At 53.3% G+C, this 14,269-nt stretch overlaps 1 protein-coding gene across 2 annotated transcripts in view; it reads right to left on the bottom strand.

The window, feature by feature from the left end:
- Positions 1-14,269, bottom strand: part of Lpin1 (lipin 1) — a 112,742-nt gene that overhangs the window by 83,457 nt on the left and 15,016 nt on the right. For both annotated transcript variants that reach the window (XM_076833084.1, XM_076833085.1), the window contains exon 2: positions 2,783-2,839. In XM_076833084.1, coding sequence (XP_076689199.1) covers positions 2,783-2,839 — 57 coding nt within the window. The remainder of the gene's footprint in view (positions 1-2,782; positions 2,840-14,269) is intronic.

The raw sequence follows: 14,269 nt of genomic DNA, 5'->3' as shown, positions 1-14,269 counted from the left end.
AAAGGCAGGGTCTGAATGTACAGCAGGCTGAAACCTGATGGGCATCAATGTCAGAGCAGGAGGAAGGGTCCCTCGTGCGTGAGGCTGGAGAGCCGGCTGGCCTCCATCAGGCGGGCCTCCATGAGGCCAAGTCCTGGGGCAACAGGCGAAGGAGACCTGCCAGCCAGCTGGGTGGGATCAGACAATGTGGTTGTCACTGTGAGCCAGCATTTCCTAGATGATCTTACAGAAGTCACACAACAAGTCACTTGGATAAAAGTTTTCAAAAATGAATCTAAATCCTCCCCCTACAAAATGCACAAGAAAACTAAAATTCAGGCCCAGTCCTTTTCTTAACTCTAAAGACAACAAAAGATAAAATAAATGGGCGAAATCTGGTTTCAAGTGACGGGCCAGGATAACCGGGGAATTGCTGCTACTTTCAGTGTTGCAGACTGAACCACCATGTTTCTCTGCCTGTGAACATGCCGTGGCTCAGCCTTTGTCCTCCAGAGGACGTGAATCTGTTGGGAGGGACTAGTCAGGTGTGGTTGCTGGAGAGTGTGTATGTCTTGGGATTTCTGCAAACCCCAGGTTTCAAATGGACCTAAGTCTCCGAGGTCACCTTCCCCAGAACATTCCTCAGGCTCACGAAGGAGTCGTCACAGGTCTCTCTGCCCCAAGCAGCTCCCCTGAACCTCAAGAAGGCACGTGTCACATGGCACCCCAGCACACCCTGCCAGTGACCCCAAAACCAGGAAGGGAGACGAGAGAGAGACTTGGAGTCTTCCTTTCTTTCTGGTTGGACTTCCCCTTCCTTTTGGCTTTCTTGACACCAGACATTTTCAGAATTCATGGACCTGCCTTCTGAAGATGACAGAGAACAGAAGCAATCAAACGCTGGGCCAGAAAAAGAGGTTTTGACTGGAAACCCACCAGCATGCGGCACACCCTTCCTGGGTGACAGCATCGCTCTGAAGCTCAGTATTTACAGGCCAGGTCTTGCCCCAGCTCCAGACTGGCCACCTGAAGGACTCCAAACACAACCAGGCCACTAGCAAGTTCCTGGCTGGTCTCCCCACCTTCTGGATCTTCCCCTGAACACACTCTCGCAGTCCGCAGCTCTGACATGACATTGCTTGTCAAGGTCCCCCTACCCCATTATCTGCAAGATAAGCCCAAGGTCCTCAGAAAAGCAGATGAGGCTCCTGGTCATTGGTGCCCTCCTCCTCCTCCCTGACTTCATCTTCCATGCTTCCCTCCCCAGCCACGTGCCCAGCTCCCAGACGCACCACGCTGTTCCTGACCTCTGGGCTCTGCCAACGGTCAGGGCTCTTCCGAGACTCCCGGAAGGCCTGCCTTCATCAAGAGGCCTTCCCCTGAGGGCTTCTAGCCCTCCCCACACACGCCGAGTTACCCAGGTCGCTCGGTCCTGCTGCTACAGCTCGGGGTAAAGCACTGTAGGATGATGACTGAAAGGACTGAAAGGGAGCTGAGCTCTGGGAAGGCAGGCGACCCTCTCAGGGGCACACAGTGCAGGTGGCAGAAACGTGACCGGAACTTTGGACTCCTAATCCAACTCCCCAGTCACGGATGGTGAAGATGCTCTGTAATTTCACCCTTGAAGCACGAATGGCCACTTCCTATCTCCTGCCCCCTGCCCGCTGCCTCCTGTCTTGCAGGGACAACCTCAGTAAAAGCCGCAGTAGCAGAGGCCCATGGGCTGCCTGTCCCCCACACTAAAGCCATCGCCCTGCCCAGGGGCCAGTGGTGGCCTGGAGACCTGGTGGGAGTGCCTTCAGCACCAGGGTCTGGAGAACAGGAACTTCACCCTGGGAAGCTGCTTGGGCCAGCCTCCGGGCCCGCCAGGCCTACACGCCCACCCAGAGGACGACAGGTCACTTACTGGAACTTCCTGTCCTTCTCCTCCCAAAGGGTGGCTCCTCACTCCAACTGCCACTAACAGCCCGCAGGCCAGGATTCCAGGCCTCCCACTGGACCCCATCCCTGTCCCTCTGGAACAGAACTCCTGCTCCTTGCAGAGTCCCCTGGCCTGGCTGAGTTCATTCAACTAGAGCCCCTGGGCCCATCTCGCTCTGGTGGTCACCACACTAGGCCTCAGGTTCCTCTGAAAATCCTTAGCCTACACCATGTTTCCTAAGTTCCTCTCTAGCCTGTGAGTGAGCTCCTCCTCACTAGGGAAGAGACCCAGTGCCACCTTTGTTCTGTATCCACAGGTTTGGGAGAGGCCACAGGAAGGACGAATAGGCCCTTGGGCTTTTCCACTTCTTTGCTGGATGCTCCCATAGCCTCCCTACCCTGTCTGTGACGTAGGTTTCAGACCACGGGCCCAGCACACTGTACCATGCTACTGAGGCTTGAAGCCGACTCCTGGGCAAGGGGCCCTGAGAAGAGAACAAGAGGAAGAAGCAGGACCTGGAAATGGACCTTAAGGGCTCAGGAATAGCTGCTGGGCTCTTGTTAGACATGAGCAACCAGTCCAAGGGCACTAGAGAGCCACTGAGTGCTTTTTAATCAGGGAGGTGACAAAATCACCTCTGGGAATGGCAGGGTACAGACCACAAGAAGCAGAGATTAGAACCAGCCCAGGTGTTTGTAGCTGCAGGGGGAGTTTATGAAACCTGGAGAAAGTGCTCGGGTCAACGTGGAAAGCGTGGGTTGAAGGGCGCCATCTTGCTTTGGAGGCTGCAGAGATCCACAGCAGGAATGCACCGAGACCAGGGGTAGTTGATTGATCTTGAAATGTGAAAGCATAATGATATTCTATAGCAATCGCACTCACATTAATGTTTGAAGGCCACACATTTCGAATCCATCCAGGGTCTCTCATTATTGGAATCTAGAAAACAAAAACATCAGAAGTTGGTTAGTGCTACGTGTATACTGAATCATCCCATGGTACCCCTATTCATATATGCACTTCTTTTTTTCTTTTGTGGGCTAAAAAAAAAATAAATTTAATGAATAATAAAGAGGATTTTAAAGTCAATTTATGGGAATGCTCTGGAATTAATGGCAGGGGTTAAATAGAATAAAACCACTCGGCTGTGCCCTTTAACATGGTAAATTTTATGGCAATTGAATCATGTCTCAATTTTCAAAAAGAAATCAGTAATAAGGATGTGGTGGCTTTTCTTTGCACACATTCAGAGTGTGGAGCCTTGGTTGCACAGGGCAGGTGACAAGGTTCAAACTCACTTCATCTCTCCTCCTCCCTCCTCTCATCCTTCTCGGAGGACACAGGGGCCCTTGGTGAATCCACAGGAGGCCAGGGGCATGGAATGATGGGACTAGAGGTCGGAATGTGGGCACAAGGTTAAGGGGCAAAGCCTGGCCGTGGATCAGCTCGAGGACTCCTGCTGTCCCTTCCCACATCCAATCCAGTCAGCTCTGCCCAGAGGGTCGCCCTGTGTGGGCTTAGCCGACCCTTTCTAAAGGACCAGTTGTGCCTTAGGCCTTAAATTATGCTCAGAACATACCTGCTTGGAGCGCCACTGAAGCACCCCAGAATCGGGGGTCCTGCGGTCCCCCCCACCCACCCCAGGGCCCACTTACTGCCCCCTCTGACTGCCTCACGTATCCAGCCCACAGCTGCTGGCCGACTGATGGTCAACTGGGTGTGAGATGAGTGGCTGAGTGGCTCTCGGGCCCACGAGCGTTGCTGAGCCCTGGCAGCTCAGAGGGAATGAGGTGGGAATCTCCTGCAGGAGTCACTCATGATCTGCACATTAGCAGGAAGACAGTGAAAGAGCTTGTCGTGGCCAGAGCCCCCTCCAGATATGCCCTGGGGATTGCAGGACGGAGGGGCAGCCATTCCTCTGTCTGCAGGGACACAGGATGTCAGTGCAGAAGGTGCCTTCTAAGCTGCTTAAGTTTGACTTGGGAGGAGAGGAAGGCGAGGTGGTTCCGAGCAGGGCAGAGAAAAGGGGCACTGAACGTGAGCCAGACAGCAAGGGGGCCGGTGTCTGGAGGAAAGGGCAGCACGTGTGGGTGGACACCAAGGGGCCTGGGAGGGGACAGAAGGTACCACAAGGCCGAGGCCCATGTGCCCCATGAGGAGCTCAGGCCTTTTATCAATCTTTAAGAATGTCCTCCTCAAAGGAGACCCTCTGCAGGAGCCATTGTATAAACAGACCAAAGGGGAACCGCTGGGTCCCTTCAGGGAAGGGCCTGGAGTTCCCCATCTTGGTGACAGAGGCATGGGGACTCACTAAGCAGGGTCAAGGTCACAGAGCAGGGTCAAGGGACTTGCTGCATACAACAGGGAGACACAGAGGAACGGGGAGATGACCTAGTTTGCACCCCACAGGGAGCACGCTGACCGCTCGATGGAGGCTGTGCTGGAGGCCAAGAGGCCATTCAGAAGGTTATTCCAGCAAAAGATGGCCATGGCCAGGCCACGGGCTGAGCTGGGACAGAGAGGAAGAGCAGCTCTGAATACCCGATTTGGACATGGCAAGCCATTTGGACAGGTGGGTGAAGAACAGGGAGACTTTAAGGATGACTCAGGCGACTACCTAGACAACAGCGTCATCAACGAAGTGAGGAGAATGGGAATATGGGGGAGGGGGGTCCTCCTGGAACCACAGCAAAATAAAGAGGTGGACTTCCCTAGGAGGCAGATCCTGAGAAAGACGGCAGATGTGTTCCAGGATCCCACCCCGTTCTGTACCCTTGTGGGAAAGCAGGACAAAGGAACTGGTTTCTTCATCTGGAAATTTCTTGACAGGGCAGTTGAGTCATGGTTTCAACCAAACAGTGGATTTGAAGCACTTTTTGGAATCCAGATGCCATTTCCCTTTCAGCTCTGTGGAATGTTCCGGCCTGCTGCAAGAAGGCATGCGACTTGGACACAGATGTCCTGGACCATCCAACTCAAATTCTTCAAGGGCCACGAAGTCACAAGCACCCCAGCATTCAGTGTGGACAATAGTTGGATTGACTTGGCACTCACGAGGCAGACTGGGAAGGCTGCCAGCAGCTGAAGCTCACATTGCTTGAACTGGGTCCCGATTTTAAATGAAATTTCAAATCAAACACCAAAATATATGCTTTTACTGACAGGGGAGTAATGTCTTTGCACCCCCAAGGCTTTGGTCAGATTTCAGAGGTTAAGTCTAAGCACAAGAACACCAAGCGTGATGACACTTTGTGCTTCCACAATCATTTTTTCAAAGTTGAGAAGAAAGCGATCTCATTCCACCCCACAACTATTTTTTGTTGTCATTTGAAATTCTTGCACAAAATGTGAAGTGCAACCTTTGGCAACTTTTGGCCCCAGGCACCAAGCAGTGAGTGGTCCTGGCAGGAAGCGGGAATGGACCTGGGTTTGAACCCTGGCTCTAACTAAGAGGTGCATGGCCTCTCTAAGCCTCTACCTTCTCCTCTGTAAGGAGAGGATCCAGACAAAGTAGTAGAAGGCTCCAGGTCAGCGTGAGCTATGTAGACTGTGTGTGTGTGTGTGTGTGTGTGTGTGTGTGTGTGAGTGTTGGACTAAAGATGGTCTCAAGTTCTCTGTGACTCCTCCCACTGATGCGCTCCCCTTGAATCTCAGCCAGCCAGAGGGACTTGCTTTATTAGTAACATGCAGGACAGGTGGACTCTCCCTCCTGAGGTCACAGGAGCCTTACAACAGCCTCCTCTGCCTCTTGCAATGCTCTTTCTGGGGACACCAGCCACCAGCTGAGAGAACCAAGTCCCGGGAGATGCCACACCTGAGTGGCTTCGAGCAGACTCCTGCCAGCAGTCCCGACTGAGCCCTGCCTTCCTGCCAGCCCCAGGTAGGCACCAGACATGTGAGGGGAGCTGTCCTTGTTTTTCCTGATGAGCCCACTGACCAGGCGGTACCCCTGGGTCACCTCAGTGAACACCATGAGCTGCAGGAGATGCCCAACTGAGCCCAGCCTGAATCCTTGACCCATAAAATCATGATAACATAGTTGTTGTTTTGAGCCACTAAGTTTCGAAGCGGTTTGTCCCAGAGGAGTAAGTAGCTAGAACAGGGTGTTGTGTTGGGGTGGTGAGGTGAGACTGGATTGACATTTCTGTGTACCTGGCTGTGCCTGGGCAGAGTGACCGTGTCTGACTGTGCAGGGCTGAATGTGTTTGCCTGGAGGACAGCGTGTGCCTCTGTGTGCTGTTGACACGTGTCTGTATGTGTGTATTTATGGCAAAGTGACACTCTCCTGTTTGAAATCAAATCTCCTAGCTTGCGCACCTCCTCACCTATGAGTGCAGAGTGCCCTCGCGGGCCGTGCGTGCACACGCCGGGTGCGTGTCTCTACAAGGACAGGAGTGATTAGACCTAGGGCTCTGAGGCCAGCTACCTGCGGGTTCCTTGGGCTCCTTGAAGCACTGGCCTCCAGGAGCAAAGACTGTTCACTCCAAGGCTGGGAGTGCCAGGCCAGAGCCACCTTTGCTCCAGTTGCCCCAGCGGGAGACATCCCCAGAGGGCTTCTCGAGGGTGGTAGCCAGGGTTACGCAAAACCCCGTTCCATGGAGGGTCGGATAAATGTGGAGACACAAGGTAAAACAGAGACAAAGGCTTTCCTTGCAGAGCCTCTCCATGCTCCACTACCTTACTGCGTGCTGCCAACCTCGAGAGGGAGGACAGGCAGCCTATCCCAAACCACCATCCTGAACCCCTTCTTCACTAAGCAAACGGTGGCATCTGTGCCACTCAGTTAACTCACAGTGGGGCAGAAGGAACGGGCGTCATAGCCAAACCTGGGGGTCAGCCGCCCACACCGCCCCCAGGAGAGCAGACGTTTCAAGGGATTGGGAGACTCAGGGAAGGACCCCGTGACGCTTAGGAGGGGAAAGCTCAGAAAAAAATGGATGCAAACAAAAGCCGATCTTTGAGCCACTGCGAGAAGTGACCGAGAGAGTCAGAGTCCAGGAGATTGACACCAAGAGATGCAGAGAGCAATAGAGTCAGAGAGATAGAGAGAGGGAGAAGCAGGCAGGGATGGGAGGACCGAGGCCAGGGTGGCCCTAACCTGCCACAGACTTCTCGTGCAGTCCCATTGCACAAAGTCCCGGGCACCTTCTCGCTGGGCCCTGCCAACTAAGTCAGCGTTGGTTTGAGTGCCTTGCCAGCTTTACCACGGCCTCTCACTCTCTGCATTTTGATGTGCTGATACCCGGGCCCCTGAACCTGGAAAGACTGCTCCCAGGGCTGGTCCTTGTCCTCAAGCAAATCTGCCATGTGCAAACCCGCCATGTGCAAACCCACCCACCCAGAGCCAGCCCCAAACGCCTCCTCTCTGGGGACTCACACTCCGGTGGCATCCATGGGCCCTACTCAGCCCAGGCCAGGTATGTCACAGCCAGGGACAGCCCCTGTGCCCCAGCCTGCTGGCCTTACTCAGCCAAGCCTGTGGCCCCTGTCTTGGCCACATTTTCCCCCACAAGCCACAGTAACGGCTGCTGTCCACCCATTTCCCTCCCTCTCTCTGCCTCCTGGCCAACCTCAGTGCTTCCCTGTGGGCCCTGCATGGCGTACCATGCCCCCTTTTTTCTACAAACTTTCTGCTTCATTATGGCCATTTCTACATCTGTGATTCTCACCACACCCCATGAAAGAAAATCCCTAGGACCTTAGGACCCTTGGCATCCTGAGGCCACAAGACCAGAAGCCAGAGCCCAGCACAGACAACCAAGATAGCATGACATGTTAAAGACCAGGGGATCGTGCAAAACCGTTCTGCAAGTCTTGGCATGGACACTGGCCAAGCCAAACTCACATGCACCATGTGGAAAGAACTCTGCCCCAGATACGCCAGCAAGCAGTACCAGACTCTGGCATTAGAACAGGGGACACTCTCTGGTCACTCAACAACGCTGTGTGGAGTGCCAAACATTGAAAGGGACAAAATGAGCCCATGACCCGACTGTGTGTGATCAGCAGTTTCTCAGTGTCAACGTGAGGTTGACTCCACCTGAGGAGCTGCATTCTCACAGAAGTCGAAGCCCCACAGGGGGACAGCAGCTCTCCTGACTTGAGCAACGTCGGTCAGGGTTGGGGAGCTCTGGCTTGTCTCCTCCCGACTCTACCATCTTTCCTCCCCCCAGGGACTCCATACCCCTCACAACCTGGTTGGCTCTTTTTGAGGTGTGGCCGGACCTGCAGGGCTTTCCAGAGGGCCAGACACCACGGGACCCTTAATTTGCACCTTATAGAGCTAAGGTGAGCAAGAAAGGGTCCCCTGGAAAAGTCTTCACGTGGATTTACTTTAACAAAGACACCATTTTGCAGGTAAATGAGGGTTCAAAAGTACCTGAGGATCTGCTCTGAATTTACAATTGCTACACCTTTTCCCCAAGGCCCAGAGTAGTTTAAAAGAGATGGGAGGAAAAAAGGAAAAGTAAGAACTCTCCCTAACTAACCTCCCTAACTAAGGAGACTAACTAGGAAGGTGAGACTACTAGCAGCCACTGGCACAGGGCTGGCCACTCAGAGTAGCAGGTGACACACTCAGTTGCACTCTTATGCTCCAAGACAAACCTTCTGTGCACAGCCTGACCTGCCCTAAATTCCCCAGATTCCAGCCATGGGGCCAGGGACCCAGGTTCACTCTGTTTGAGTGGACGAACCCAGGAGCCCCGTTGTCCCAAGAACGCGGGGCACTTCCCAGCACAGGAGGGAGGAAGGGGCTGAGTGGTCTCAGCGTGGCCGCTCAGCAGCAGCCAGGGAAAAGCCCAGCGTTAACGACCTGGCCCTGATCCATCCGCTCAAAAGCAGCAAGTTTCTCTCTGTGGAAACAGCAACCAGAACACGAAGAAATCGCTCTTTCGGGCAGTGCTAGGCCGCGTGATGCTGTTCTGACTGCTGCTCTGACATTTCTCAGAAGAGGCGGGTGCAGGGGAGCCAGTCACAGTGGCGGACCCTGGCAGGCAGCAGGAGTGGGGTGGGGAGGGGGTAAATAATGAACTTGGAGAAAGCCCCTTGACCTCAGTACGTCCAGTCCCTTCTACAGAAGCAACCGGCTTGCTGAGATTGCAGCAGTGACGCTGTCAGGCCTGAGGCCGCCGGCAGCCAGCTGGTCCCCAGCCAGGGCAAGGCTGACCGACAGCAGGCAAAAGGCCACAGCCTCGCCAGGACCTGCCAGCTCAGGACCTGGGGACAGACCACAGAGCCAGGCTGTCTGAGGCTTCAGATGTCACGTCCCAGCAGGCAGGACCCGAGGGGAGGTGAGGCTCTGTGACCACCACGGTCTCCACCATCCTGTGGGCAAAGCCAGGTACCTGCTTGGGGCAGACGACACAGGGGCCTGTCCTCTCCTGTCCTCTCTGCACACCACTTCTGAGCACATTTGTTTGATTGTGTTATGGCTGTTTCCCTGGCCTGGTGACATGGGGAGGGAGGGAGCTGTCATAGGAGGAAGGGACACCAGGGAGGGGTGTCCGAGAGTACCCCTAGGCTGCTGCCCACACTAGAGAGGCCAACAGGCCAATTCAGTGCACTTCAGGTTTTCAGGGCTGCAAAACCAGCCTCCCAAGCACTTCTCCACTCAATCCTTTCCCTGTCCCAGGCCAGGTCACTACCGACGGCAGCAAGCAAAGGACTGGCAGGTCAGCACAGTTCAGCAGACACGGAGCGCCCAGTGCTGGGAGCAGGGGCGACTTCCTAAGTCTGATGAGCAGGCCAAGTGCACTCCCTGACGTCAGTGCACCCATGGGAGAGGCCAGAGCCGTGCCCACTCCTGGTTAAGCCCATGATGGGGGCCTGAGGGCTCCTTCCCACTCCCCCTGTGTTGGGCCACAGGCCACCAGGAGCTGCTACTCCACCTTAGAGGCAGAAAGGCAAAGGATGCCCCCAACACAGGAGCTGGCAAGGCATGGAGGGGTCTGGAATGTGAAGTTCTTTCCAGAAGCAGCCAGGAAGCTGGCTGTGGACACACGTGGACTCCAGTTTCAGGCTGCCTGCAGGAATGACGGCGCCTCTGAAAACCAATGCAGAGAAGCCTGGAGCCCACAGGAAGCAGAGCCTCCTTCCCAAGCTGAGCTGCGTGGCCCACTGCCTCTTCTCACTAGGTGCTGCTCCGTGCATGGGCACTAATTCTTCTCTGGGCCAGAGGCTGGGGACCCAGAGACAGAGCAGAGGTCCTTGAGAGAGCAGCAGAGTGCAGAGTACTGGAAAGGAAGAGGGCAGGCCAAAGGGAGGACACCAGAGCGCAGCTGTGAAGGTGAAGGTTTCAAGGCCGAAAGGGGGGAGATGTCCACATGGTGGGAAGGGGTCCCCTGCGTGGGCTCTCTCTCATCCAGCGAGGAGGTCCATGGAACAGGGTTGAGGAGAGTGTAGCTGTGGAGTTGCTAATCAAGACCTCCAGAGACCAAGCAGGAAGCAGGTCTGATTGTACTGTGCAGTTACCATGTATATATACACAGGCAGTAGCTAAGCATTACAGGCAGCCACTAATGCAATTGCTGGCCAACTGTCCCTGCTGTGACCAATCCAGGAGTGGGCCATGGAGCAAGCGCAGGGACTGCAACATGTGGCCTCACGCCCAGGGTTGTGCCTTCGGGGTAAGAGGTTTGCCACTCATATGCCTAGCACGGGGGAGTAGCTTGCCACTCAAGACACCCTTAACGTATACCATGTATGCAGTACTCTATGCACTTGTCCCCATAGTCCCCAAAGATGTCAAAGCTCAGAGCAGTAGCCCCTTGCAGCTGGGGCCCCATGCAGGGGAGCAGGAGGGAGCCCCATAGGCCACGGCTGGGCCAAAAGGTACTATGGCGGAAGTGTGGAGCTGGGCTTTGGCTCCTGCTCTGATGACAGCTGCAGGCCAGTCTGTGGATTCAGGAAGCCGCCCACCTCCCGGGCCCTGGGCAGGGCAGAAGCTCAGTGTCTGCTCAACATAATAGACCTGCAGGCTCCTTGCCAGCCAGTGGACCCCACCAGCTCTGATGGAGACCCCGTCCTGGCCCATCGTAGGCCCCAGAACAATCTTGCTCTAATTTAGGTCCAAATCCAGCAGTTTTTTAAAATATACCATAGGTCACATATACCTATAGCTTAGAGGAGAAGATACATACACAGCCGTTCTCTTCTTAAAAATGTTCCTGTGAATGATAGACCACATTTACGATGGTGGTCCATGAAGATTCCACTGCCTATTGACATCACAGCCATCTTAGTTTGCACAAGTATGCTCTACGGTGTTCACAAATAACAGAATTGCTTAACAACACATTTCTCAGAACATACCCACACCAAAAAGCACCCCAGGGATGTATATGTACAATGAACATGAATTTCACATTACCCGGTATTTCACGAGCACCCAGGTCCCCAGCCTGCGCAGGAAGCTAGGGGTTCAGATATGAACTACACCCCATTCTTCCCTGTGGAGCTCATCTGGGAACCAGCAACCATCAGAGCCACGGGATGGCTGAGGTCACTGCAGACTTCAGAGCAAAGGGGGTGGGGAGCTTAAGCCCAATAGACCAACTCACTCTTCCACTCTCCTAGTGATTATTTCTTAGTTTGGACTCTCTTCTGAAAATGCCACCACCTTCCTCCCATCTCTACTCTCTACTTCTACAGTGAGAAAAGTGAAGCAAGCAGAAGAAAATGTCCATGGATCTCCCTGACCTATCTACGGGCCTCTCTGGGCTGCCTTGCCCTCTGTCACTGCAGACAGTGCTTCTCTCTGAAGCCAGCCCCTCCCTTGGTGGGCTCCATGGCTGCACTCCAGCAACTCTCCTCTCTCAACCTTTTGCCAGCGTCTCGTCTTTCCTGGATCAAGCCCATCTATAGCAAAACACAGCCTAACCCTGTTCACTGGCATATTACAAAACCTCCTGTCCCCAGCTCCCCTGTCACCTCCATCCCAATTCCGTTTCCCTTTCCAGCAAGTTCCATACAGAGTTGTCCTCACTTGTTTCCTCCAACTCATTCTTGTTTCCAGTTCAGTCAGGCCTCTGCTCTCCCCAGCTCCCTGCTCCAGAACTGTCCCTACCAAGGTCACCAGTGGCGTCCATGTGGCTCACTCCTCATCTCTCTTTTGGTCCATCAACAACAGTCGGCACTACTTACCACTCTCTCTTCTTTGAAATGCTTTCTTCACCCGGTTTCCAGGTCCCCAAATTCTCTTGATCTTTCCTTTGACTCAAATGGTGGCTCTCGTTCTTAGCGCATCGCTGGGCTTCAGGGATCAGTCCCGTTTCCTCTTCTTGACCCACATGAACTCCCGAGTGACCTCAGCCAGTCTCACAACTCTGAATGCCATCCCCGTGCTCATGACTCCCGAGTGTGTCGAGTGTGTTTTGAACCCAGGTTTTCTCCACACTCCAGGTTCACCTGCCCAACCGCTTACTCAACGTCTTCATTTCTGAGATCTAGTGGGTATCTCAAACTTAGCAAGTCCAAACCTTAAATGAACCTATGGCTCAGGATTCTGCACACAAACCCCACCTCCTCATCTTGAGTGATGAGACCTCTCCCTTCCAGGAGCTCAGACAAAAATCTTAAAGCATCCGTGAGTTTATCTCCTTCTCTTGCACCCAACATGCACTTCACGAGGAAACCCGGATCAATGGCGCTGTCTTGGGGACATAACCCGAATCTCACTGCTCACTCCTCCACTGCTCTCAGCCTAGTCCTAGCTGCATTTCCAGTCCTTGTCTTGCCCCTGAAACTACTTTGCACACCAGAGCCAGAGAGGTCAGAAAATATCATTACTCAGCTGAAACTCTGCAATGGCTCAAGGTAACATCTGGAGTCCTCACAATGGCCTAAAAGCCCTGGGTGCCCTGTTGGCAGGCCCTCACCCTCTGCCTCCAACTCCCTGTGCCTCATCTTGCTCTCTGCCCCAGCCACACTGGTCTCCTGGCTGCTCCTCACATGCTCTACCTTGGGGACTTTGCACTAGTTATTCCTCCACCTGGAACAACTTTCCCTCAATGTCTCCACTCCCTCAAGATGTCATTGCTCAGATGTCATTGTCTCAGTAAAGCCACCCCTAACCACTGTGGTCCTTGTAACCTGTTTCACTTTTTCCCATTGCCTTTTAAATTCTAGCATGTTACACAATTTACATATGAATCGTATTTGTTGCAATTCTTGAGGAAATCCCAGGTTGTCCTCTGAACTCAGCAGGACTTTAATTTTTATTTTGCTTTGTCATGGTCAGAGATCCATTCACCAGTGTATCCCAAGTTCCCAGCTGAGGAAATGGCGTTCATCAACTCTCAAACATTCCCGAGTAACTGAGCTGAATGAATTGCAGCCTCATGTTTGCCTTGGACCTGGGATTCAAGGTGCTTATTTTATGGGCAGGTACCTGAAATGAATAAACCCCAAGTTGTCCCTGATGACAGACTATCACTGAGACCACAGGTGAGGAGGACTGGGCAGTGGCACCCGAAGCACTGCCAACAATATTCTTTATTTCTTGGGAACTCGGGTGCTCATCTGATTATTCTCCACACCTTTATGGGTGTGAAAATTTTCATATATATTTTTAAAATTATAGATATTCAAAAAGTTATCCGTGCCTATTATGTGTTCAGTCCTGTGCTGGGTGTTGGAAAACAGTCAAGGAACACAGAAAACCACGGCCCTGTCTTCTGAGGGTCTGATAGTGCGCTGCAAGACCACACGGCAAGCTCCAAATGACTGGAGATGGAGGGAAGATGGGCAGGGCTCACAGGCAAAGAGTGACAGTGCTCTGGTGCCCCAAGAAACTGCAGCAGCTCAGCGGGCCCAGAGATAGCCATGAATAGAGGGATTGACAGGTTCACAAAGGTCGAGGAGCTGAGCTTAACTCACAGGGAGCACTCTCTGAGAGTTATGCATAAATAATTACCAGTTTGGGTCAAAACATGGCCCAGTTACAGGAACTCTCAGGGAAGGTCATGTGACAGTAACAAGTGTCTTGACCACATGGCTTAACCTCACCTTGCTCTACACAAACTACAAACCCTTTTCTGTTTCAGGGTTCTATAAGTCTGTGCCCAAATGGCTAATTCACCATGCTACGCAGTGGGTATGAAGAAATTGTAAAAACAAAGGACTTTGCCTCCAAGAACTCACAATCTAATATGGAAATCACACACTGGTTCCCCTAATAGACTTCCGAAGGAGGGATGGATAGAGTTGTTGTAATCCCCTTGAAAGATGAGGAAACTGAGTCCCGGGGCAGTACAAGAACGAAACCATCCCTAGCTCAGGGAGCTCCCATGCTAGGATGGTTCAGATGTAGAAAGGCACTGTACCAGGCGGCCTCTCTTACCTTAATTTACCTGGGAGTCACTGGGGTCT

Source organism: Callospermophilus lateralis, chromosome 14, assembly GCF_048772815.1.
Source record: "Callospermophilus lateralis isolate mCalLat2 chromosome 14, mCalLat2.hap1, whole genome shotgun sequence".
In the NCBI taxonomy this organism is placed as follows: Eukaryota; Metazoa; Chordata; class Mammalia; order Rodentia; family Sciuridae; genus Callospermophilus; species Callospermophilus lateralis.
The sequence above is the reverse complement of the archived record's forward strand: the minus strand, read 5'-3'. Positions and strand labels throughout refer to the sequence as shown.